We start from the raw sequence: 25,822 nt of genomic DNA on the forward strand, positions 1-25,822 counted from the left end.
TTGGGGAAAATCTACTTCCAAGCTCACTCACGTAGTTGTTAGAAGGCCTTGGTTTCTTGCTGGCTATTGGCTGGAGACTAGTTCCTCACCACGTGAGCCTCTCTGTGGGCTCCTCAGCAGAGCAGCCGGCTTCTCTCAGTGTGAGTGCACCTGAAAAGATAGAGAGCAGGAACACTCAAGATGGAAGGTTTTATAACCTAATTTTGGAAGTAATTTGTTCCAACTTCTACTGTATGCTGTTAGTCATACAGAGCAGCCCTGTAATGTGGAAGGCGACTTCCCAAAGGTAAAAATAAGTGGGCTGATTGGGAGCTATGTTAGTGGCTGCCTACCACATTAAGATGCTCGGAAGGAATCTAAGTGCTCTTACATGTGAAAACCTTTTAGCTCTTTAATAAGAGTGGGCAGGAGTCAGTTCAGTTGCCCTTGTCTTCTTCACCTCCCCCTGCAACCCCGCTTGCCCCAAAGATAACCAGCCCCACTTAGAAGAGTTCCTTGCATAGTGTGTTTTGTCTTCACTTATTGCCCCAGTTGTGACATGTCCTGTCCAGATTTTTCTGCAGATTTCTAAACTTCTGGGCTCTGAAGTATAGTTTATATTAATACATAGCCTCTGAAGCCAGACTGATTGATTTTGAATCCTGACTCCTCCATTTACTAGACAGCAAGTCACTTAACTTCTCTTTCCCTAACATGCCTAGTCTGTAAAGTGGGGATAATGTTAATTCCTACTTCATAGAGTTGTTGTGAGGATTAACTGAGTTAATGCATGTTAAGCCTTTTGGAATAATGTACAAAATAATGAATAAGGCTCAAAATAGCAGCTATTGTTAGTATCATTGATGATTTTTGTCATTGTAAGTCTGGTTAACATTTCTCCAGTGTGTTACCAATACTTGCCCCACTCTTGCTTAAACCTAGCATGATTGTTAGCCTTGGAGTGTGAGGAGTTCATTCATGGTGCTTGTGTAAAGTCAAATAGTAACCTCTTTGGCTTTCCTATTACTTGGAATGAAAAAACAGAGCATTTTTTTCAGTTGTTGAGATGGAGATTCTGTGGAGAAAAGAAACATAATAATGTATTTATTTTACCAATGGAATCTTTTTTTGTAACATCTGATTGTCTCTTCCAGTTTTAACATTTTATATTTCTGGTTTATAAACTATGTTACCAATTTGAAGAAAATTTAGCTTTTGTCAGAAAGCATTGAAAATTTCAAAAGTATCATCATATTCTGTAATGTTAACAGGTTTAAAGATAACTTAGTTTTTCAACTCTTACCCAAAATTAGTTTCTATTCTATAATTTAGGTTGAAATTACTTGTCTTTTAAAAAAATCATCTTAGTGAAGATCTATTTTATGTTATTATTTGATCCTCTTTCTGTATTGAATTATGTTGCCTGTTTTCTTATTATAGCGTTCATATTTCTTCAGAGAATACCATTGCTAACATATTGCTAATTTTGCCTATTGATTTGGTTATTTATGTTTAAAAATTATATTGTTTTGAAAGTTGCAAAATGTGATGGTTTGATGACAAATCAGTAAGAATTAATGTTGAAATATAGTTTTTTTCCTATCCTGAACTAAATGTATTGGTATTTTTCTTTTGTTTCTTTAATAGATAGCAAACAATAAAGATGCATTGAGGAAGACATGGAACCCTAAGTTTACATTAAGAAGTCACTTTGATGGCATTAGAGCCCTTGCTTTCCACCCCATTGAGCCTGTTTTGATAACAGCATCAGAGGATCACACATTAAAAATGTGGAATTTGCAGAAAACAGCCCCAGCCAAAAAGTGAGAATATTCTCCTTTAACTGTATTTAAATATTTTAATTAATAGTTTTTCAGAAGAAAAATGCTTACTTTATCATTTTCTGTTAAGTTCCCCAAATATCTCTTCTAATTCTTTCTTCTTTACTATGTCACATAATTTAGGGTGTTTTTCCCTTCATACTCACAAGCTAATTTAGGTTGGAAAACTGACCCTTAGGGAGAATTGGTATTATCTGATGGTTTGTGAATGCTGATTGTAATCTTTATATAGTGTTTTAAATAACTATCACATTTGGGGAGCTCTTTATCTGCACTGAAGGTTTCTGCTGGTGTTGTATACAAATATGTGCATGTTTAAAATCATCAAACCTGCACCCCAAGCTTGTCCTGTTGTTTACTAGGTTTGGACTTATGGAGTGGGAGGGAGGGAAGGCTGATGGGGGATAGGGGGACAGGGAGAGGTGAGAGACCTCTCTTTGGTCTTTTCTTTTGACCTTGACCAAAATGTCTAGACTGAAAGACACTGTTGCTCTCATTTAACCACTAATACTTGCCTTGGCCTCTTGGTTCCTCTCTAAGCATGGACAGACATGAGTTGGTATAAATCCCTTTTATCAGTCACCACGCTAGTCCTGATCCCACTTGGTGGGGTCCTTATTGGAACTCCTCTCCTTTTTTCCTTGGGTCACATGGTCCAGAACCCAGCATCTGCCAGCAAGGGCCCTTCTACAGTGTTTGACACCTCTTTTATTAAAGAGTAGAAATGAACATCAAATGGAGGAGATTATGGAAGTTTTACTACTGGTAGAGAATATCTATTGCCCAATTTAAAAGAGATCAATGACATTCCTGCTGTGAGTCATATATAAACTAGATAAAATACTTGATTCATCAGATAGCTCAACCAGATCTTGCTTAAAACCAAGTGAATCCTCATGTAGATTAGGTGTCTTCAGCAGAGAAGAAGTATTTCTTGGTTATAAATTGTGCCTTTTGTCTTTCAAGTTCTTTAGTCACAGTGGACATCATATTGGACTAGAGAATGTGAATGTCTCATCATATATTCTTGACTAAAATTTAGAAAAATATTGAAATAAATTTTTTGCTGGTGATAGCTTAGTAACAACATCTTCACATTGCAAGTAACAGTAGCCTGTTTACCTTTGAACTTAAAACTTTGGTAATGAGGAGAGATATCATATGCCTATAAAAAAACTACAATGCAGTCCGATTTTAAATCGAGTTTCCATTATCAGTCATGGCCAGTATTAGGCCCTGTAGAGTACCCATATACTCAGTGTTCTGAGTAATGAATAATCTGATGATTTGGACAGTTTCTACAAGTATTAAGGACAGGCATGTTAACCTTTATGCAAATGCAAGGAAATTAAAGTACTTTTGATTGAAATTCTACTATGTGTATGGTTCTGTCCTAGGCTCTTTTACCATGTAGAATCTCATTTAATCCTGTGAATATTTGGTGTTATCCCTATTTTTCTGTTTTATTTTAAACATAGAGGAATCTGGAGTTCCAAAAGATTAAATAATTTGCCTAAAGTTAGCCAGTTAGTGACAGAATTGGAAATTGAATCCAGAAATTTCTCTCTTCAAAGCCCATGTTTTTTCCCCTGAGTGAGGCTATCTCCTCCTTTAGTCAAATAGATTAGGACAATGCTAAAAGCGCTGTAACAAGGTATTGTTACTAAACAAGAATTTTGTTTCTTGAAGTCACAAATATATATGATCCATGTTAAGTAAGCTTTCTTGTGTCCTGGGGTTGAGAATGGTATATTATCATAGTGTTGGTATTTCTAGGGGCAATTTTGTGATATACATTGTCATACTGTTTACTACTGAAAACTCAGAGTGGTAAAAGTCCTCCTCTCTCTGATTTAGGAGCACTTCTCTTGATGTGGAGCCTATCTATACATTCAGAGCTCATAAGTAAGTATGTGCTTTTTCTTTGTGTTAAATCAACATCATGGGCTTCCCTGGTGGCGCAGTGGTTGAGAGTCCGCCTGCCGGTGCAGGGGACGCAGGTTCATGCCCCGGTCCAGGAGGATCCCACATGCCGCGGAGCAGCTGGGCCCGTGAGCCATGGCCGCTGGGCCTGCGCGTCTGGAGCCTGTGCTCCGCAACGGGAGAGGCCACAACAGTGAGAGGCCTGCATACCGCAAAAAAAAAAAAAAAATCAACATCATTGTAAATCAGCCTAATTAGCACATTTTCTTTTCTTTCACGTATGTATTTGTGTTATGTATTTTTTGTATTTAGTAGTGTTTTGTGTAAATGTAAAAGAAACTGGCAGATAATATAATGCTAGAGACAAGTTTATCACTACCAAATTGGGATCCTTGCTGAAATTAGATTTTATTTGCATGATGTGTAGATGATGTATATATCTCTCTTACAATGAAGTTGAGGCAATTAAGTTTAACCATGAGAAATCCTGATCTTTTTTCCTTAAAAGTACCTGAGACTTTTTTTTATTGTGATCACATGTTGCACGCTTTTCCTGTTTCCATTTAAGTTTAAGGAATGTACCTGTTCACTTGATTTAGCACAGAGATTGGCATACTTTTTATAAATAAAGGGCCAGTTAGTAAATGTTTTTAGGCTTTGCTGGCTGCATATTTAATGTTGTACATTCTTGTTTTTAGTTTGGTTTTGTATTACAACCCTTTAAAAGATGTAAAAGCCATAAATGCTTGAGGACTGTACGAAAGCAGCCCACTGGTTGGATTTGGTCCATAGGCCATAGTTTACCAACCACTGGTTTAGCAGAGGAAGAAAAATGAATAATGCTTTGATAGTTTTTTATTTGTTATCCAAAGCAGAAAAAGAGAAAGCCTTTTGAATAATTAAGCATTCTTGTTTTTAACAAGTCCTATTATCAGATAGATTTTTGAGAATAGAAATTGATTTTCCTTCCCAGAGGTCCAGTGCTTTGTGTGGTAATGAGCAGCAATGGTGAGCAGTGCTATAGTGGCGGGACTGACGGACTGATCCAGGGCTGGAACACCACCAACCCCAACATCGATCCCTATGACTCTTACGGTATGTGATTCCCCAAAGATATGAAAGAATAAAATATTTTCTTTTTATGCATTTTACATAGCATATATAAGGATAAAATGAGATTTTTTGAAAATAAATTGGTAAAAGGGAACCATATATTTATTTTGTTAAAAAGGACTCCTATATTTGGGAATCAATTTGATATACATAATGCTAAAAGAAAAGAGAAAACAACGTATTTTTCCCAAGAAAACAGTTCCCACCCCCAGAAGTCTTACTTGGATTGTAAGAAGTCTTGATTGGAAATGCTGGCTTGATTGACAATTGTTTTCTTCATTGTAGGCATCTGTACAGTACTTGATACATTATTACTAATCTGTAATCATATTTTGTCACTATTCTTGACAAATAACTTTGAAGGAAAATGAATGGTGGCATCATCTTCTTGATCAGTTATTGGAGGGTATAGAGGCTAATGATTTTTAAAGTGTATGGTGCCAAAATATTTAAAAGGCCTTAAAAAATTAAGAAGTGCCCTTTAGATTTGGGAACAGCACCATGAAACAAAAAACTGTATTATAATCTATCACTAGATATGATCATAAATTCCCTTGCAAAAACTGTTTAGGAACTATTTTGGTTTCCTCTTAAAATTCTCCTTAAATTCTAGAATGGTATGAAGTGTCAAGTATGTCATAAAACCATATTTTATTTTTGTTATCATTGAATTAATTTTACTAATAAACCTAAGTAAAGATAAGAAATTCAGTAACTAAAAGTTCCTTCTAACATTTATTTAATAAGCATTTAACATATATTTTGTGAAGGGTAGCACCCCCTCTCCCTCCACGATTCTCTTACAGATTTATCTGTCTCATGCTTTTCCTTACTTACTTTATCCCTGTACCAGATATCGGTGACCTCATTCTGTAGTGATAAGCCAACCCTTCCCCTTTGCTCTTGACCTCGTTCTCTTGTTTCCTTTGAGACTTCACTCTAATATCATTCTTCTTCTCTGTTTCTGGCTGACTCTTTCTCTTCTGCTCTCTCTTGCCCTCATCTGAAGCTTTACCCTCTTTGTTCTCTTTCCATCCCCTCAGCATGTAAGTAAATTCAGGTGTCTCCCATCCTGGGCAAGGAGAAGCCTTTTCTGACTCTCTGGCTTTTGTTTAGTCTCTCTTTCCTTCATTTCTTTCATTCCTGTGTCTCTTTGGTGATATTGTCTAGGAAACACAATTACTAGTTAACTAATTTCATGTCCTTTCCCTGTGCATGATCCCTCTGCATTCTACCTTCTGGCTGTTCCACTTAAATATAACAAGATATCAGTATCTACCTAATTTGGCTGATCCAAGGGGTATTTTACAGTCCTTATTTTACTGGGTATACTGGCTATCTGAAACTGTGGACCACTCCGTCCTTTTTGAAATCTGTTCACTATAGGCTTTTTTGACACTTAACTCTATGACAGTTTCTATTCCCTGTCCATCATAAACTCCTTTTATTTTTCTCACCTTAAATATTAACATTTATCGAGGCCAGACCCTAACTCATTCTTTGCATTGCATCAATCTTCTTTGGTAGATTGAATCCACTTTGTGGTTTTATATGCTATTGACTCATAAATCTCTTCTTTAGGCTGCAGACTACCTACAGAACATCTCAAAGTGGCTGCCTCATTGTACATAAATCCCTACAAGCATTGTTTCTTCTTCCATATATATATATTTTGGGAGGGCAGGGGTGGCATCACGTGGCTTGCGGGATCTTAATTCCCCGACCAGGGATCGAGGTGAGAATGCCGAGTCCTAACCACTGGACTGCCAGGGAATTCCCTTTCCATGTATTCTTTATCAGTTGGTGGCACTACCAGAATTATCGAAACGAGAAACCTAAGAGTTATCCTTGATTCCTTGTACCATTTTACTATCTATACCTTATTAATTATCTCCCCCTAAATATTTCTTGAATTTACTCCTGCTCTGGCCCTTTTATCACTGTCCTCGTTTGGGTCTTCACCTTCACTCTCCCAGTCTTCTGAAACAGGCCCCTTGCCTTCATCTTGATTCTTTCCAATCTGTCTTCTACACTATAATCAAAGTTACCTTATTAAATACTTACTTCACCCTGCTTCTCCTGGGAAACCCTTCAGTGGTTCCCTATTGCTTTTAGGATAATTTCTTTAATACGTCATAGAAATCCCACCATAAACTAGCCACTCTCATCTCTTCCACTTCTTGCCTCAAATTTCACAGTCCAGTAATACTGACTTTCTTACAAATTTCCTCACATAGCATGCTATTTTTCCTTCTGTGATTTTGTAGGAGCTGCCTCCTTTGCCAGGAATGCCTTCCCTCTGTCCTTTGACTGGCCAACATCTGTACTCTAGGTGTCATTCTCTCCAAGAAGCTTTCATTCATCCCAGTCAGTCTCCATGGTAACAGATATCTGTCACTATTATTGTACTTACCACATTGTCTTTTGAAGACAAGGATGGTACTGTGTCTTGATCATCTGCATGGCCGCTGCATCTAGCATAGTGCCTACTACATAGTATATCTTCAATAAATATTTTATGGTATGACTAAGAGAGGATATAGGACAGATAACACCACTGGCATTTTAAATCTAACATCTGTGAGCCATCTTGAAAGTACCACTTCATAGACTCATTGTGAGGGTTAACAAGTAAAATTTCCAAGTTGGCTTTTATCAGGAAACAGTGCTAAGCAAACCCCCTCCCCTGCTTTCTCCTTGCCCCTCCCCCATATGCACATCATTCATGTGTCACATCTTGCTGTTTGAGCATTTAGGGATTCCTGTAGGTCTCAGTTCACGTCCATTAGGGATGACAGAGGCCTCTTGCTCCCAAGAATGACTGCCATTCATAGCACAAATGGCCTGAAGAGTGTATCCAAAGTGCTGAAGGACATCAGAGGAGGGAAAGGGTCTCTGTTCACTTCCTTGGGGAATGTGAGTTGTGGTTTCTCTGAAAGTAGATTAAATTCAAATGGTTTATGTTAACATGCTTTTTAAAAAAATCAAGACAAGTGGAAAGAAAAAAGGGAGGGAGAAGGAAATATGTAATTTTTTAAGGAGAAATATATGTACTTTAAAATTTTAACTTAGACATTTTAAACCCTACATTTGCATGTTTCCAAGCCTGTTTTTGCCACATTTCAGAAGAAAAAAAGAAACTAGGAGGTGTATTTTATACTTTTTGTTTTGTATATTTTACTTTCCTTTGGAATCTAAGTACCTTTATGATTTGTGCTTTTTTCCCTGCACTCTTGCTGTTCTTATAGATCCTTCTGTTTTAAGAGGCCCTCTCCTAGGCCACACCGATGCAGTCTGGGGTTTGGCTTACAGCGCAGCACACCAGCGTTTGTTGTCCTGTTCAGCAGATGGCACTCTCCGTTTATGGAATACAACCGAGGCTGCTCCAGCCCTGAGTGTATTTAATGATAATCAAGGTACATACTTTTTTTCCCTTATTTTACTCAGTGTTTTATAAAATTATTCTAAAAAAAAACAAATAAATAAATGATTCTACAAACTCTTACTGTTTAAATTTAATTTGAAGGTTGTTTTTAAGCAGTAAAAATATATTTGCTTGAATTTCCAACTTAGTATGTATAAGTTTAAAAAGCATACTGTTTGGTGAAATAGCATGCCTTTTTTGAATTTTTAAAAATTGAGATATAATTTCTATACAGTAAAAAACAGATATTAAGGGTACATTTTCATGAGTTTGACAAATACATAAAACTCTTGCACCTATCAAGATGGAACATTTCCTTCACTGCCCTAAGGTTTCTTTGTGTTCTTCCCAGTCATCCCCCTTCCCCACTCCTAACCAGCGGTACCCACTGTTGTGATTTCTTTCATTATCAATTAGTTTTGTCTATTCTTAAACTTCACATAAATGAAATCATACAATGAGTGCTCTTTTTGTGTCTGACGTTTACCTCTCAATGTAGTGTTCTTGTGATTCATCCATGTGGTAATAAACGTTAATAATTTATTTTTATTGTTTAGTAGTAAGTATTTCCTTAAACCACTGTTTATCATTTACCTCTTCATGAACATTTGGGTTGTTTCCATTTTTTCCTATTATGAACAAAGCTGCTGTGAACTTTTTTTTTTTTTTTTTTAAATCACAGGCAGGTAAAGACCTGGAAATAGAATTTCTGGGCTTTAGAATTAGAATTGTGTGTTTTAACTTTATGTGAAATTGCCAAACTTTCTTTGAAAGTAGTTGTTCCATGTTACACCACTGACTGCAACGTGTGAGAATTCCAGTTGCTCTGTATCCTTAATTACAAACATTTGGTGTTGAGGATGTATTTAATTTTAGCCATTTTGGTGGGTGTGTAGCAGTATTTCATTGTGATTTTAATTTGTATTTCCTTGGTGGCTAATTATTCTGAGCACCTTTTTTGTGTGCTCATTGGCCGTTAATGTACCTTCTGGAAGATACACATTTTTGAACTGTTAGCTTACTTAGATTTTGAACCAGATTTTTAAAATCAGATTATATTCACATATACATAGAATTATTTTTTTTATGTTGATAAATAAGTTCCAAGTTTTACCCTATTCTAGATGATAAATAAAAATACCTTCTTTATTCTTTTTTTTTTTTAAATTTATTTATTTATTATTTATTTACTTTTGGCTGTGTTGGGTCTTCGTTGCTGCGTGTGGGCTTTCTTTTCTTTCTTTTTTTTTTTTTTTGCGGTACGTGGGCCTCTCTCTGTGGTGGCCTCTCACATTGTGGAGCACAGGCTCCGGACATGCAGGCTCAGCGGCCGTGGCTCATGGGCCCAGCCACTCCGCGGCATGTGGGATCTTCCCAGACCGGGGCACGAACCCGTGTCCCCTGCATCGGCAGGCAGACTCTCAACCACGGCGCCACCAGGGAAGCCCCTTCTTTATTCTTGAGCTGCCATAACTTGTGCCTAGGTTTTGATGAGTTGCCTGCATTTGATATTTGCATAACTCTACCAATAAATAACAATTTGAGTTTTTACTTCTTAAATTCCATACTTTTAGAGAGTTAGAATTCCTATTAAGAGATGGGCTTTTAAAATGAAGAATTTCTGTGATGCCCCTCTAAACCCCAGGTTGATTTGAGGTGGAAGCAGAAAAACTTGTAGTCCATATGTATTCCATTTATTTCTAAATAAAGGCTTGGATTCAATGAATACAGTAGCTGTGAGTGACTGGTAGAAGATGTGGTAAACAAGTAAGGATGATAAAATAGACTAGGACTAAGAGTAACGGAAGAAACAATCTGCACTGAATGACTATGAGCTAATTCTTATTCTAATGTTGAGCCTTATTTACTTCTTATACCACCGTTTGTTTTGCTATATTCTAAGCACATTGTGAAGTAGACCCTCTAACTGCCATTCTCTTCTAATATGTTCTGACTCTTAGAATTGGGAATCCCTGCCTCTGTGGATCTAGTGAGCAGTGACCCGAGCCATATGGTAGCATCATTCAGCAAAGGATACACAAGCATCTTTAACATGGAAACACAACAACGCATTCTCACTTTAGAATCCAACCTAGATTCAAGTATGTATACCAATTTTAAGTAGTCTGTGTTTGGATCAATTTTTTAAACGTTATCAGAATTATAACTACTAGAGTCAACTATGAAAAACACTTGTCATTATAAAGTGTTCTGCCTCAAAATCATATAATACAGTTATTAGAAGGATATAATGATTTACAGTTGATTTTAAGTCTTTAGGTTAAGTTTATTCACATGTATAACTGTACTGTTTGAAGTAGCATTTGAGCTGTTCTAAAGAGAAGTCAAGTTTAATTTTATACCAAATGCTTAGTTTTCAATTCTATTTGAAGGCAATAATATTTATTCTGAATACAGGCATATCTTGGAGTTTTTATGGGTTCAGTTTCAGACCTTTGAAATAAAGCAAATATTGCAACAGAGTGAGTCACATGACATTTTTGCCTTCCCAGTGCATATAAGAGTAATGTTTACCCTATACTACAGACTGTTAAGTGTGTACATATCTTAATTTAAAAGTACTTTATTGCTGAAAAATGCTAACCACCATCTGAGCCTTCAGTGAGTCATGATCTTTTTGCTGGGGGAGGGTCTCGCCATGATGTTGATGGCTGCTGACTGATCAGCGGGTGGTTGCTGAAGGTTGGGTGACTGTGGTAATTTCTTAAAATAAGACAGCAGTGAAGTTTGTCGCATCGACTGACTCTTCCTTTCATGAACAACTTCTCTGTAGCATGTGTTGATGTTTGATAGCATTCTACCCACAGTAGAACTTCTCTTGAAATGGGAATCAATCCTCTCAAACCCCACCGCTGTTTGATCAACAAGATTTTTGTAATTATGTAATCCTTTGTTGTCATTTCAACAGTCTTCACAGCAGCCTCACCAGGAGTAGATTCTATCTCAAGAAACCACTTTCTTTGCTCATTCATAAGAAGCAACTCCTCATCCATTCAAGTTTTATCATGAGATTACAGCAATTCAGTCATGTCTTCAGGCTCCACTTCTAATTCTAGTTCTCGTGCTATTTCCACCACACCTGAAGTTACTTCCTTCACTGAAGTCTTGAACCCCTCAAAGTCATCCATGAGGGTTGGAACTAACCTATTCCAAACTCCTGTTCATGTTGACATTTTGACCTCTTCCCATGAATCACAAATGTTTTTAATGGCATCTGGAATGGTAAATCCTTTCCAGGAGGTTTTCAGTTGGCTTTGCCCAGATCCATCAGAGAAATCACTAGCTATGGCAGCTGTAGCCTTACGAAATGTATTTCTTAAATAATAAGACTTGAAAGTCAAAATTACTCCTTGATCCATGGGCTGTGGAATGGAGGTTGTGTTAGCAGGCATGAAAAAAACATGAATCTCACTGTACATCTTCATTAGAGCTCTTGGGTGACCAGGTGCATTGTCAGTGAACAGTAATATTTTGAAAGGAATCTTTTTTTCTGAGCAGCAGCTCTCAAGAGTGGGCTTATAATATTCAGTAAACCATGTAGTAAACAGATATGCTGTCATCCAGGCTTTGTTTTTCCCTTTATAAAGCACAGGCAGAGTAGATTTAGCATAATTCTTAAGGGCCATAGGATCTTCAGAATGGTAAATGAACATTGGCTTCACCTTCGAGTCACCAGCTGCGTTAGCACCTAACGAGAGAGTCAGCCTGTTCTTTGAGGCTTCGAAGCCAGGCATGACTTCCCTCTAGCTATGAAAGTCCTAGGTGGCATCTTCTTCCAATAGAAGGCTGTTTCATCTACATTGAAAATCTGTTGTTTAGTGCAGCCACCTTTATTCATTATCTTAGCTAGATCTTCTAAGTAACTTGCTACAGCTTCTATATCAGCACTTGCTGCTTCACTTTGCACTTTGATGTTACAGAGACAGTACTTCTTTCCTTAAATCTCATGAACCAACCTCTGCTAGCTTCAGACTTTTCTTCTGCAGCTTCCTAACCTCTCTCAGCCTTCATAGAATTGAAAAGAGTTAGGACCTTGCTCTGGATTAGGCTTTGGCTTAAGGGAATGTTGTGGCTGGTTTGATTTTCTATCCAGCCCACTAAGACTTTCTCCATACTGTTTTGCTTTCTTATTCATGTGTTCACTGGAATAGCACTTTCAATTTCCTTCAAGAACTTTTCCTCTGCATTCACAACTTTTGGCTAACTGGAGCAAGAGGCCTAGCTTTTGGCTTATCCTTTCCACATGCCTTCCTCGCTAAGCTTAACCATTCCTGGCTTTTAATTTAAAGTGAGAAGTGTGCAACTCTTCCTTTCATTTGAGCACTTGGTCATTGTAGGGTTACTGATTGGCCTAATTTCGATATTGTTGTGCCTCAGAGACTAGGAAGGCCCAAGGAGGAGAGAGATGGGGTTACAGCTGGTCGGTGGAGCAGTCAGAATACACACAACATTTATCAAGTTCACCATCTTATATGGGTGCAGTTCATGGCACCCCAAAACAAATACATTAGTAATATCAAAGATCAGGGACCACAGATCACCATAACAAATATTAATAATGAAAAAGTTTGAAATGTTGCGAGAATTACCAAACTCTGACATAGACACGAAGTGAACAAATTCTATTGAAAAAATGGAACCAATAGACTTGCTAAATACAGGGTTGCCACAGACCTTCAATTTGTAAAACAACACAATATCTGCAAAGCACAATAAAATGAGATAGGCCTGTATAAAATAAATCTGTTGTTCATTTCTCATAATTTTACTTTTTGAAAGAATAGTTGCTGTACAATATTATATGTTATAGGTGTACAGTATTGTCATTCACAATTTTTAAAGGTTATACTCCATTTATAGTTATTATAAAATATTGGCTGTATTCCTCATGTTGTACGATATATCCTTGTAGCTTATTTTATTTTTTTATTTTTTATTTTTTATTTTTTTTAATGTCTAAATACTTTTTTTTAATAGGTCTTTATTGGAGTATAATTGCTTCACAATACCGTGTTAGTTTCTGTTGCACAACAAAGTGAATCAGCCATATGCATACATGTGTCCTCATATCCCTTCCCTCTTGAGCCTCCCTCCCATCCTCCCTGTCCCACCCCTCTAGGTCATCGCAAAGCACTGACCTCTAGGCACAAGACAATCAGAGCTCCAGCTCCATTTCTCTGATTCATCTGGCTGCCTTCCTCCTTTGTGTGCTGGCTTTTTCCTCAGACTAACTTGCCCTGTGGTCACAGCATGGCTGCCAGCATACCTGGAACAACCTGCTCCCTTGTTCATTTCCAACAAGAGAGGTGACCTCACCCTGAAAAACATACGATTCAAGTTTTTCCTTCCTGTCTGCTTGATACATCTTGGGACACAGCCCACCCTTGAATAGTCACAGTCAACTGGAGAGAGCCCTGTGATGATGGGCTCAAGCCTGCGGTCCTGAAGCAATCACCAGCAAGGGGGACACTACACACACACACACACACACACACACACACACACACACACACAAAAACATCCTTGGCATAGACTTGGAATTGGGATCCTCCCCAGGAGCTGGGGATGGACCAGCTTCCTTTGAACCCTCTGGCTACATTTATTCCATTTACCAAGTTGGGTTGTGTTGTGAAGGAGGAAGCAGGGAAGCAGGTGTTCTGCTTAGGCAACCAAGAGTGTTCCGTCCAGATAGCTTGACTCAGGGCACATCTTCAAGGAGCCTGGTGCATCCTTAGGAGCCAACATATGGAGAAAAGGCAAAGATTTCCCCTGCCTCCCTTGCCTGTTTGGCTTGCACTTTTCTTTTGGTGTTTCTTTGAGATAAAAGAAGGAAAGAAGTGGAAAAAGAAGGGAAATAAGAAAGAAAAACTACTGTCCTCTCTGGCTTTCTCTCTCTCTCTCTCTCTCTCTCTCTCTCTCTCTCTCTCTCTCGCGACTTCACAGAATCCTGGGGATTGTAATGGTGACCACTGATGTCATGGCAACAGGAAATAGTGTTATGGGCTGAGCCCAGAGGAATATTATCAGTATAAAGTTGTTTTTTTTTCAGTGACTATGAACTTCTCTTTTGTATTTTTAATTTTTTTATTTTTTTAACATCTTTATTAGGGTATAATTGCTTTACAATGGTGTGTTAGATTCTGCTGTATCAAAAAGTGACTCAGCTATATGTATACATACATCCCCATATCCCCTCCCTCTTGTGTCTCCCTCCCACCTTCCCTATCCCCCCCGCAGGTGGTCACAAAGCACCGAGCTGATCTCCCTGTGCTATGTGGCTGCTTCCCACTAGCTATCTATTTTACGTTTGGTAGTGTATATATGTCCATGCCACTCTCTCACTTCATCCCAGCTTACCCTTCCCCCTCCCTGTGTCCTCAGGTCCATTCTGTTGTAGGTCTGCGTCTTTATTCCTGTCCTGCCCCTAGGTTCTTCATGACCAGTTTTTTTTTAAGAATCCATATATATGTGTTAGCATACAGTATTTGTTTTTCTCTTTCTGACTTACTTCACTCTATATGACAGACTCTAGGTCCATCCACCTCACTACAAATAACTCAATTTTGTTTCTTTTTATGGCTGAGTAATATTCCATTGTATATATGTGCCACATCTTCTTTTTCCATTCACCTGTCGATGGACACTTAGGTTGCTTCCATGTCCTGGCTTTTGTAAATAGAGCTGCAGTAAACATTGTGGTACCTGACACTTTTTGAATTATGGTTTTCTCAGGGTATATGCCCAGTAGTGGGATTACTGGGTCATATGGTAGTTCTATTTTTAGTTTTTTAAGGAACCTCCCTACTGTTCTCCATAGTGGCTCTATCGATTTACATTCCCACCAACAGTGCAAGAGGGTTCCCTTGTCTCCACACCCTCTCCAGCATTTATTGTTTGTAGATTTTTTGATGATGGCCGTTCTGACCAGTGTGAGGTGATACCTCATTGTAGTTTTGATTTGCATTTCTCTAATGATTAGTGATGTTGAGCATCTTTTCATGTGTTTGTTGGCAATCTGTATAGATCCTCTGCCCTCCCAATGGTTCCCCAGTTTCTCCCTTCGGCATGGGATCCCTTCCCCTCCCCCATCCATCCCTCAGGGGGCCAGTCCCGTCCTGCCTCCACTTCTCCCCCTTCACTCCCCCCAAAGCCCCACATCCTACCAGGTCACTGGGGGTTCCTCCCATCCCCTTATGTGTCCATGGTCCCCCACCAGTGCCTGGTAGGTGCCCTGGTTGTGAGGAGATGCAAATTCCACGTCCTCCTAGTATGCCCTCTTGACTTCGCCCTCTCTTAGTAAATTTAAAATCATGCTTAGATATATGACCTAAAGCTACTGTAATAAAATAAAAAGCCAATATGAAATTAAGAAGGATATGAACATTTTTCAAATTACCTTCAGAGAGTATGGTCAATTCTTTGAACGTCCTCAACGTAAATGTTGATTTTAATGACTGCTACAAATGAATAAGGTCTCAAGTCAGTGAGTGAGATGGATAAGCTAAACTAGGCAATTCCATTTCTCCCTCACGATGTATAACTGTAAAGTCATATGACTTTTCGCCTGATACTAGAAGCATTTTCTAAAGAAGAATGTGAGAATGTTTTGAGCAAAGGCAGCATTGTTGGAATTATTGATAACTATTTCGAGTTATAATAATATGTCCTGACATTTCCTAAGTTATCAGTTTGATTACTTTAGAGTTATATAAAGCACATTTATTTCTTTTTACTGTGACTCCCTCAGCTGTTTATATTTGACTATGTTATTGTATTCTGGAATTTAGCAGGTGTTTTTTTAAATTAAAGTTCAGACCAAACATGTTTTAAGGTAAAAGTGAATTTCGTATAGTTTAAAAGGATGAAAGATGTTTGTTGTTAGAATCAGAATAAATCACCTTTCTTCTTATTGATGGCAGTGGTGATTTGACTATGATTAAGTCAAAGGTAGTTGAAGCAGGCAATTGGGTACTTGTGAACCCATTGGAAAGGTAAACTATTTTTAGGTCATAAGCTGAATATAAATATGTGGAGGATTCTTTTAGACTCGTTGTTAGAATGATGGCTAGTAGACCTACAGTTTATTTCTAGTGTTCTTTGTATTTTGCTTACTTTTACTTGTCTGATTTACCATCACCTGGAGAAATTTCCTTAAAAAGTATTACTAAATAAGATCTTTCTTTGTCTGATTTCTATCATGCTTCTTTTCTAGATTTCAAAGTAATTGAAGCTATTCTCAGAAACTTCTCTCCCAAAATATATTGGATACTTTACTTAAAGTATTTGTAATTTGTTGTTATTCTCCTGCTAGACCTTACAGCAGATATTGGTCAATGGTGTGTTATCTCTGGAGGAAAAAATATCCATAGGCTGAATTTTTAATCTAAACTCTTTGTTTAAGACCATTTAAAATGAATATAACTGACCCAGAGCTTACTCCACATGGTCAAGTGACTTTTTGTTGTGCACTTAGATAACAGGCTGGGTGGCCACCTGCCATTAGCATTGGAAAAAGACTACCTTCAGCTTTTAAAATGTCATATTTCTAGGTACCACATGAAAATCTAATAGAGTAGACTAATATTGGAGCTATTTTTAGCTATGCATCACTATATTTTCTATTATGAGTGTAACTTCATGATACCTATTCTAAGATTTAAAAAATTTTAGGAACTCTTTATTTTTGAAATAATTTTAAATTTAAAGAAAAGTTTCAAAAACAGTACAAGAATTCTTGGTTAACCTTCACCCAGATTCACCAGTTTTTAACATTTTGCCATATTTGTCACATTTACTTTATCATTCTCTGTGTATGTGTATAATTTAAAATTCTGAGCCATTTAAGAGACATTATATTACCTATACCCCTAGATCCTTTAGCATGTAATTCCTAAGAATAAGGACATTCTCTGACAGCACATTGCATTATCAAAATCAGGAAATTTGACAATGACACATGCTGTTATTGTTTACACTCAAATTTGCCAGTTGTCCCAATAACGTACTTTATAAGGACATCCCTTCTTCTCCCAAGACCATGATATAATAATTACTTTTTAACTTTGACATATCTTAAATTAGTGTTATCTTTGTGTAGATTTTCCCTTTTTTCTTGTAAAAAGTATTGTAACAAAAATCACTAATTAAACTTAAGTTCTTAATAATTGATTTCCATTTCATAAAAGGCTGTCAGGAAGAACTTGTGATAGTTTAGGTAGCAATTTTGGCAGTTGCCTGATTTGCATGAGTCATCTAGTTGGGATAGAGATAGAAATCAGAATAGGTACTAGCTTTGTTACTGTGATTTTGGGGAAGTCACAGATGTTTTCTAGACCTTGGTTCATTCACTGTGTTATGAGCCTAATGACATGTGGCCTGCCTGTCTCATTGTGTGTATAATTAAGATCTCTTTGAACACTATTAAATAGTGTGCAAAAAATACTATTAAGATGCTATTTTCAGATTCCAAACATGGTAGACTGTCAAATGACCATTTCTATTATGAGAAAGAGAAGATTAAAGAGTTAAAAATTATCTTTGTCATGTTTATCTTTAGATGATAACCATGTGATAAAGAGCTCTGTATCTAGAATGAGCTGAGATTTAAATTTGGGAATTATCTACATAAAGTAATGGAATTTTATTAAAGTAGCAAAAGTATCATAGAACACTGTAGAATGAGAAATGTCAGTGGCTCTGGGCTAAGCTCTAGGCGGCATCCATTGATAGCAGGTGGTGGAAAAGGAAATTCTAATTCCCAGGTACTCTAGATTTGTCAGTAGAGTGTTGCTCAGGTAATTCTTATTTCCTAACATCGCAATTATGAACACAATTGCAGAATAAATGAACTAAAGACAAGTTAAAGTCATATCATTTACTTTTCCAATCTCTTAGGTGATATTCAGTTCTCTTTTGTGTGAAGAAATAGTAGCTTTGACAAATTTGTATTGCTCTTTAATTTTTTCTTTTTAGCAGCCAACTCTTCCTGCCAAATAAATAGAGTCATCAGTCATCCCACTCTTCCCATCAGCATCACTGCTCATGAAGACAGGCATATCAAATTCTACGATAACAATACAGGTAAGAACTTATTTAAATTGATTATTGTTAAAGCAAAAAAAAAAAATCCCAGCTGTAATTTTGGTGTCTGTCAGTGGCTTTATAGTCAGCGAATAGGCACTGAAACACAAATCCTCTCCCAGATCAGTTTCTTTTTACTCCATCTAAATCTGCTAAGAACGATAGCATATAGAATCATCTTGGTTTATTTAATAGTAAATAGGTGTTATATTTTGGCCCTAGAGCCAAGGTTATTACTAGGAACACAATGAAAAATTCATTCAGATACCAATAAAATGATCTCTTGTTTTGAATATATTGTGGAAAAGTAGAAATTTGCTGGAAGTAGATGCATATGATCGTTATATTTTATTTAAAATTGTTTGATTTTTGAAGAGCCTTAGTGTTGCAGATGGCAAACCCCTGAGTCATTTGATTTATTTTATTTGTTTTTCCATGGACTAATTTTTTTCTGTATTATAATACTGATTATTTGGTCCTGACTGATTTGCACTGAGGTATGGAGGCTTTCCCAATTTTTATTAGCTTATATTTCACTAGTCTAAAGGAAATGCATGAAGAGCTGGTTGGGAGAACAACTCACTGTATTAGCGGCCATATTTACCTGAGTATCTGCTACTGGCTTTGTAAATGTGTTGACTTTTGCTAACTTTGCTTAGCTACAAGTGATGAATAACTTAACATTTTTAATCTCTTTCTATATACTGTTTCCACCAAAATTGTGGCCAGGTTTTCTCTCTGTTACTTTGTCATTGTCTCAGTATTTTCTTCTGCTTCCACAACACAGATAATTTGCCTGTAGCTAAAGGATGCAAAGTCAGTGATGAATAATGTCTGAGTTTTAGTTAATGAACATGGCTTAAAGGAATATTTGTGTACATATATGACTTTGTACTTCCATATTGTGAAAGACAAAAATATAATCCGAAATTTGAGCTTTTGTTTCTCATCACCATCGTGGCCAGAGCAGGGAGGGAGACACGTGTTGTTTTAGCAGTTGGAAAAGCTATTGATGTAGAGACTACACAAAGAGGGGTGACTGGCGAAGCCAGTACAGCGAGGTAGCTGGCCTGTATTCAGGATAAGGTAAACTATTACTAAAGAGTAACAATCTCTTTTTCCAAAGGCAAACTGATCCACTCGATGGTAGCCCACCTAGAAGCTGTTACAAGTTTAGCAGTTGATCCAAATGGCCTGTACTTAATGTCTGGCAGTAAGTACAACTATGGATTATTTATTTATTCTTACCGTTTTTATATTTAATGTAATTTTTCTCTTAATTTCTTTTCTTTTGATATAGGTCATGACTGTTCAATACGTTTATGGAACCTAGAAAGTAAAACGTGTATCCAAGAGTTCACAGCTCATCGGAAAAAGTTTGAAGAATCAATCCATGATGTAGCTTTCCACCCATCCAAATGCTATATAGCCAGTGCTGGGGCTGATGCACTGGCTAAAGTCTTTGTATGACACAATGCATCATCTTCACCTTCTAGCTCTTTATAAATAATCAACTGCACAAAAGAGATACAGAAGACCGGGGCAAGAGTCAACCCATCCAGCCCTTTTGTTCTGCTGAAGGAGCACAGAGAACATTTGTTAAAGTATAGTTTTGCAATTCGTTTTCTAAAACTAAGGTTTGTTCAGGTTGCTGCAAGCTCAGCTGAATCTGTGAGCCTGAAAACTTTAAAATTTTTCCCAAAATAGGAGCTTTTATTTCTGAGGTTGTTCTAATTCGCTAGGCAGGCCTGAGCGAAGAACATAGGTTTAGCTTGCCCCTATTGAGTAAATAGGGCACATTATAAGGGATAACTAAAAAGGTTGATGGCTGGGAATGAGTAGAGGAAGAATGGAAATTTAGACCTAGTTCTCCCCTGAGAAATCTTGTTAAACATATTAGGTAGACAAAACAGTAATCTTTATCATATCTGCTGTACTAACCCCTATGTGCATAATGACCAGGCAGTGTTAAAATGCGTTTTTAATTTAGCTCTCCTTTCAACTGTTCTCATAAAGCACCTGGCAAAACATTTTACCTATTAGAGGGAAAAAAAGAAATGCAATAACATGTTAAATATATTATTATTCAGAAATGCTAAACAAATATTTAGTTTTTAAGCAGATTTCTATATTGTATTACATTTTTGAAAATAGATTTGGTACCATTCTAAAGTTTAGCTGTCAAAAACACTCACCATTATGAAGAATAGTTGATAGAGTCTGCTTTTACTAAAGGATTTAACTTATTCAGGTTTAAGATTCTGTTTATTTTTAATGGCAAGCAGGTCATATCTTTATAATAATTTCTGTTAATTTTAAAATTCATTTCATTCATGTGATGTTTATAGTACCAGAGTGATTATTTCCTATCAATGAAATCTTACTTTCAGTGGTTGAAAAGCTGGAAGTTATTTGCAAGTACTTATTTATCAAAACCCACATAACCATGCTTCAGATGATCTCTACTCTTTGTCTCTTATATTCAAATTATCTGACACCTACCAAAAATAGTTCATAATTATTATGTTTTAATAGGCCAAAGGATATGGTTAACCTTAGGCAGCTGCTTTTGCAGAAGTACTAAATAAAGCAAATGTTTTGTGCCCCAGGAATTCCCTTATCAATATCTCCAAAGAGAAGAACCTCTTGGAAATCTGGATGGAATAGTTTGGTGTATAATATTGGCTAAAGGGTTCTCTATTTCTTTCCCTCTCCCTACCCCACCTCCAGTGTCTAACTGGAATACACAGCATGTTTTAATAGGCAGTGAATCAATACTGTTTCTAGGGAAAACCATTCTTGAAGGACCAGGGTTCCCTGAGCGCACCTTACCTATGACCCACATATGGTCAACTCTTGGGATTTCCATGACCCCACTGGACCCAGTATATACACCTCATCCCTACAACTGTCTCAGCTCTCCTCACACTCTTTCTTATTTGCCCAAAATGTCAGAGACCAATCTGGAAATTAGAAATAAGTTACTAATACCCAAATTTTCAGCAAAATGTATTTTTAATAGGCTCTCAGCCTTTAAAAAAGTCCATATCCATAAATATTTTAACCTTTTAATATAATTCCTACATTCCTATGCCCTTGTATTCCATTAGCATAACAATGTCACTTCTGATAATATGTACGTCTACTCCCTGAAGAAGTATTATCACGATAGTGTCAATATTAATCGACAGTTTTTCTTTAAAATTTCTGCTTATCTGCCTCTGGAATTCTGTTGTATACAGGCAAGTTTTCTTTAAAGACCTGTGTTAAATTTGCCTAATTGATATACAGATATGCTTTAATATTTTGACACAGCTACCTTGTCATTTCATCTGTGCTTTGGTTCACAGTGGGCTCAAGGGACTCCTTTGTGTATTCAAATGATTTGACCTGGATATGAGCTACCAGTTAAATGTTTATATTCCCATGCAGGTATAGAATTCCACATTGTGTTTGGCGAATTCCTCTTTTGATTGTTCACAAAGTAAATAAATGATGTTGCTGACCTAACATTTGTAGAAGGATACTGGAAAATTCCAGTCAGGTGCTCTTAATTGGCATATTTGTGATGGATGACTACAGGCTATTGTTCTACCAATTATTGCTTTAATTACTTTCCAAGGTCTGCAGTGCCTGCTTTCCTTCTGTCACTGGAATTCTCTAAACCAAACCACTCTCTTCACCTGCGTTTTATGCCGCATGGTTGAAATGCATTTTTCTGTTAGTAAGTAGAAAACAACCATGAGATATGTAGACTATAGTGCAAAGGATGGAACTGTTGAAAGTTCCTTAGAAATCCAGTGCTGTGCTCTTGGAGATTGTCCCCAGAAACAGAGATTCTTCTCCACTAGCACTGTTATGATCTCAGTGTAGAAATGAGCCAAAGCTGTCTTCCAACCAGATAGAAGCATATATATGTGTCTGATTTTTCCCTCAGCTTATCAAAAATTCAATGAAAATTGACAAAATGAACAAATACCAGATTTGAACAGTCACTGAAATGCTGTCATAGTGCTTCATTTGTAAATATTTTGTATGAAATGTATTGGAACAATATGGAAATCAGCAGGAGATGTGGGTCCCTGCCTTATCTTCACATGCTATGGATACATCTCTGGGAGCTTGCAGCACCCTTCTCAAAACTCAGCTGTCATATGGAGCTCGTTTGCTACTTGAACCATAGACAGATATTTAACATAAGTGATATAATGACCTTCAGTATTTTTCTATTGAACAAGTTTAGCAATTTTTGCCATTAAACAGATAATTAGTTATGCAAAGTATTTAGCTTTTATAATCATTTTAGTTATGACTAAAAGGGGGGAAATTGAGCTGCATCACTGATAACAAACTTTGTGAGAAATTTTTTGGTTATCTGACTTTCATTCCTTCAGTATTCTTGCTATAAATTTCTTTTGGAGATAATGATGAAGATTTATTTGAAAATGTCTAAAATGTATGTATATTTTATAAATATATATTATATATATTGTAGGAATATATATAATATATATAGACTATATATATATATATAAAACCATAGGTGCATTTTACTGTTTTGTATGTTCATTTTTGGAGTTAGTGTACACAGCAGGTAATGATGAGTATGATGAGTGTTGTGCTGTTTGCTTTTGCAGTATAATATATAGTTCTAAATGTTTAAATTACTGTATATACTATATTCATTATAGGCTAGCATGCTTGTTTTAAAGACTGTCATTCTAGTTTATTAAAATCTGAATGTAAGAAAACCTGGCTATTCAAATGTGAATTGAAAAGTATTCCATTCTCAGTACTGAACTATTTCCATTGAACATTCAGGATTTTTGACGAAACAGATATCATCAAGAAGGCAATAGCTAGAGAAAGAGAGGTGCCTTTAAAACAAAAAATACAAATGCAGCCTTACAGTGAGGATGAGGATTGAGTTTCTTTGTGGGGGAAGGGGTGGGAGAGAGGGAGAGAGGGAGAGAGAGTGTGTGCGTGTGCGTGTGTGTGTGTGTGTGTGTGTGTGAGTGTTTGCCAATCTGTGAAGGTCCTGATTTGTGACCATCAATGTCTTTTTAATGTATCTGTTCAACTTCTAGGACTTCAGGGGACATTTCATGCGCTGTCTTCGTGCTCTTCTGAGCACCATAAGTACTTTCCAAGAATTTTGAATGTGAATTCCTAGAAATTTCAGTAGAGAAGAAAATGGCTATTCTTTCATTGTGAGTCAAGTTCAGGTAGTAGGAGAAATTATTGATTCACCAAAATTATGGGATCTCTTTAACGTTGGCTAAGTAAATGTAATTTTTAAAGGCTCACTTTTTAGCACTTCATATATTTCCCCTTTACACAAGAGCATGTTATGATTCTTATGTGATGAAGATTCAACTAGTAAAAATCATTTTTAATGATTTTTAAACACCTGAACTAGTTAAAATTCCACCTAAGAATAGTATTTAAATGGCATCTTTCATATCTACCTCTTTGTCATTGCTGCCATTTTGACTCAAGCAAATCTTTATGACATCTAAAATAATGGATGCAATTTAAAAATCTGTGTTGGTGCTTTTCTCAGGCTTTGTCATTTAAGTTATATTGAACAAAGATGTCACAAATCAGATTGAAAGGCTTAGAATTACTTTTGATTTTCTTTTGAAAGAACTGCTTAAAATTTATCATCAATGTTGATAGTGAGTTGGAGATAGTCTTTGGTTAGTATATGTCTGTGTGATGCTTTCAGCCAAGAGCCAAACTGTTATTGATTTACATGGGAAAAGAGCTCTTAAGTATAATTTTCTTCAGCTTACTTTATTCTTTGAAAGCTATTTCAAGGCTATTAAGTACGTAATCATTAATTTTATTTACTCAGAAGTTGCCTCTGTTACTGTGTTGTTTAGATATTTATATAATTGCATTATTTTGTTTAACACTGGGATTCAGGTTGTACAAAAGTAGTAGCTGACAGAAATTGTATGTATATTTTTCTGAAACGTATCAATTCCTTCAGTTCATTTTAGAAGAAGGTCCAGAAAACTAACATATCTGTGTTTAAAAAACAAAGGACAGGTCAGGTCCTTGGTAGATGATTTGAATCATTCTACTGCTTTTTGCCACTGAAAGTTTTTTAATTGGTTATATATCCATCATCCAACTGGATCTCAGTGTCATTGTAAGGGATGCCGGGTTCACAGAGTATTAAACAGATTGCATCTTTTTTTTTTAATCCAAAAAAAAGAGAAAAAAAAAGTGAATATAAAGCCAAACAGAGATCTCTAGATCCCACTTACTTATTCTAGGAGTATTCCTGAAGTGGTGCTTAAGGGTGCTTAAGAATTTTCTGGATCTTTGCTAGTCAAGCTTTAGATTTGATTTAACTGGGACCACATGCCCGTCATCCCTTGGATGCAAATTAGAAACTTCATTTTAATTTAGATTAACTGTAATGTCTGCCTGGGTTTTTAACAGGCTGTGAACCAGTGAGTGCCTTGTTAACGTAGAATGATTTTTCCCTGGTTGTGTGTTAGCTCCTCTCTGAAAATGTCTTAGAGAATGGTATTTTAGTTGACTTGTAGAGAGCTGCTAAATTTGGTGTTATCAGCAATCAGAAAGCCTTCAGTCTACCACATACCACCCTCCGTACTTTCTTTTCATTGTTTGGCTGAAGTTTGCCTCTTGTGAGAAACAAATACAACCCCCTTCTCCACACAGCTTTTTTCCAATCCGTATGCCCTATACCTATCCCAACTATATGATCTAATACCTGTTTTTAGGAGGAACCACTTCTGGTTTTGTAATCCAGAAGGATTACAAATCCTGTAATCTACTGGTTATTTTATGTCTTCTCCACTTCAGTTTACTAGAGCTGACCTCAGGGCATCATCAGTTCAGATTCATCAATAACTCCTTTTCTCCACACCCCTTCACCCCTCCAACTGGTGATCCCTGGGCCAGATTGTTTGATCTTCAGGTATTTTAAAATTTAGGTGTAATATCAATTAATGTAAATTAATCCAAATGCTAATTTTTGTGGTGCAAGAAGTTTCTTTTGTAAATTCAGGGTATGGATAAGCTAATTAAGATATCCTTTTTTGGTGGCTCTAAGTGTATTATTTGTTTTTAAATAAAGTGTACAAATATAGATAATGTGCTATAGGTGTCTCATGAATTGAAATATTTGTCAGATTTGGAATCTAGTGGGTTTGCAGTTAAAATACTTAAATACAACCTGATTTTGTTTTGGGGGTTAGGTAGTAAAGGGGTGCAGAGAAATAAAAGTGTATTAGACAAAGTAGATGTGAATCCAAAGTAATGAACCAATCTTAATTATTGATTGTAAGGAAGGTGGAGAAATTTATCATTATAGAGAGTTTGGGGCTTTGTAAAACCAGTAAAATTAAAATACCCCACACGATTGGATCATGATACTTTCAGGGACATATGTATATTTTTTCTC

The 25,822-nt window shown here is 36.6% G+C and overlaps 1 protein-coding gene across 3 annotated transcripts in view; it reads left to right on the forward strand.

Moving 5' to 3' along the window:
• STRN (striatin) overlaps nt 1-25,519 on the forward strand; it is a 110,466-nt gene extending 84,947 nt beyond the window's left edge. For all 3 annotated transcript variants that reach the window (XM_081254160.1, XM_081254158.1, XM_081254159.1), the window contains 8 exons: nt 1,627-1,802; nt 3,678-3,725; nt 4,717-4,838; nt 8,105-8,272; nt 10,242-10,382; nt 18,274-18,381; nt 19,508-19,594; nt 19,682-25,519. In XM_081254160.1, coding sequence (XP_081110286.1) covers nt 1,627-1,802; nt 3,678-3,725; nt 4,717-4,838; nt 8,105-8,272; nt 10,242-10,382; nt 18,274-18,381; nt 19,508-19,594; nt 19,682-19,851 — 1,020 coding nt within the window. In that variant the 3' untranslated portion in view covers nt 19,852-25,519. The remainder of the gene's footprint in view (nt 1-1,626; nt 1,803-3,677; nt 3,726-4,716; nt 4,839-8,104; nt 8,273-10,241; nt 10,383-18,273; nt 18,382-19,507; nt 19,595-19,681) is intronic.
• The last annotated feature ends 303 nt before the right edge of the window (nt 25,520-25,822 follow it).

The sequence above is a fragment of the Mesoplodon bidens genome (assembly GCF_964165515.1).
Source record: "Mesoplodon bidens genome assembly, chromosome: 14".
Taxonomy (NCBI): domain Eukaryota; kingdom Metazoa; phylum Chordata; class Mammalia; order Artiodactyla; family Ziphiidae; genus Mesoplodon; species Mesoplodon bidens.